Source organism: Tupaia chinensis, unplaced genomic scaffold, assembly GCF_000334495.1.
Source record: "Tupaia chinensis unplaced genomic scaffold, TupChi_1.0 Scaffold144914_1, whole genome shotgun sequence".
Taxonomy (NCBI): Eukaryota; Metazoa; Chordata; class Mammalia; order Scandentia; family Tupaiidae; genus Tupaia; species Tupaia belangeri.
In genome coordinates this window covers 14151-15830 of record NW_006204774.1, presented here as the reverse complement: position 1 = coordinate 15830, position 1680 = coordinate 14151, and the positions used below count along the sequence as shown (strand labels likewise).

Below are 1680 nucleotides of genomic sequence, written 5' to 3'. Positions count from 1 at the left end.
TTGAGTTGGGGTCTCCTGCATGGTTGGAGGAAGATCATACTCTTCAGTAGGTTGTGAAGTTATTGTAATTTCCACATCCGCAGGTTGAACTGTGATTTCATTCAGGTTTGGATACTGAGTCTGAACCAGGTTTGGATGTCGAGTTGTAGTCTTCAAGGTTGTAGAATGTTCAACCCTTACAGTGGGTTCTTGAGTTATAGTAAGCATCAGATCCAAAGGCTGAAATCCAACACTGGGCAGTGTTGGAGATTGAGTTTGATGACCTGATGTTGGAACTGTCATCTCATAAGATGCTGAACTTTCAGCTGCAACCACCTTACGTGGCTCTGAAAGTTGAGTTGGGGCCGTTTGCTTGACTAGAGCAGATTCCACCCTATTAAGTGGCTGTGGAGGAGAAGCTGTGACCTCTTGCTGGGTTGGACGTGGTTCCATCACCTCCAGGAGCTGTGGTTGTAGAGATGCTGCCCTCTGCTGATCCAGAGAAGGTTCTACCATCATAAGTGACTCTGGAGACTGAACAGGGGATGTCTGCTTCAATGAAGAGGATTTTGCCTCATGAGGGGGCTTTAGAAGCTGAGGAGGGGCCTCTTGAAAGGCCAAAGAAGGCTCTGCCAACTGCTCTGGAGAAGGTTCTACCTTCTTAAAGGTATCTGGAGTCTGAGCTATGGCCTCATGATGGGCCAGAAATGATTCAAACTTTATATGGGTTTCTGGAGGCTGGGAAAGAGGATTAGACTGGATTGGAGGAAATCCAATGTGCCCAGTGGCAATTAGAGGCTGAATAATGTCTTCCTGCTGGACTGGAGAATATTCAACCTCCGTAGTGGGTTCTGGAGTTACCAGCCCCAGTGCCACATTGGTGTTAGGCACCATGGGATCCTGAGTTGTACGCGGAGGTAGAGGTAAAATTGTTATCTCATCACTCAGCAAAGGATAATCGGTATATTCCATAGGAAATGCTGGAGGCTGAACTGGGGCCTCCTGATGACTTAAGAAGGACTCGACCTCAGTGGTTTGTGAAAGCTGGATTGGGGCTTCCTGCTCCAGTAGTGAAGTTTCAATTAAAGAAGCTTCAATCTCCTCTGGAGCCTGTGATTGCTGAGCTGTGGCCTCTTGCTGGGCTGGATATGGTTTTTCATCCCTAGCAGGTTCTGGAGATTGAGTGACAACTTCCTGTGCAACTGGAAAAGGTTCAAGTGTCTCAAGAGGTTCTGGGGCCAGAGTTGGGACCTCATGCTGGGTTCCAAAAAGTTCCCCATTATTAGCTGGCACTAAGGGCTGAGATGCATCCTCATGGTGGATTGGAGAAGTTCCCACCACACCAGCAGGCTGTATTACGGTAAGCTCTAGATCCGCAGGTTTAAGGACATTTGTCAAGACTGAATGATGATCTTGACTGTGACCTGGTGGTATAACTGTGGGTTTATTATTCTGTGGAGACTGAGATGAGGCCTGCTGCAGGACTGAAGTTTCAGCCTCTTCAGGAGCCTCAGCCAGCTGCTCTTGCACAGAGAGAGGTTCAGCCTCCAGAGGAATGTCTGGAAACTGAGCTGGTGCCTCCTGTTGGATTGCAGCTTCCACACCCTCGGGGTCCTCTGCAGGCTGAGCTGGGGCCTGCTCCTGGTTTGGAGTAGATTCAACCCTCTTACCTGCCTCTCTAGATATCATAAGCTCCTGCGC

The 1680-nt window shown here is 48.9% G+C and overlaps 1 protein-coding gene across 1 annotated transcript in view; it reads right to left on the bottom strand.

Annotated features, from left to right (window-relative positions):
* Positions 1-9: 9 nt before the first annotated feature.
* LOC114005923 (leucine-rich repeat-containing protein 37A-like) overlaps positions 10-1680 on the bottom strand; it is a gene marked incomplete at its 3' end in the record, with an annotated part of 2540 nt that continues 869 nt past the window's right edge. Inside the window, exon 2 of the mRNA XM_027767932.1 lies at positions 10-1671. Coding sequence (XP_027623733.1) covers positions 10-1671 — 1662 coding nt within the window. The remainder of the gene's footprint in view (positions 1672-1680) is intronic.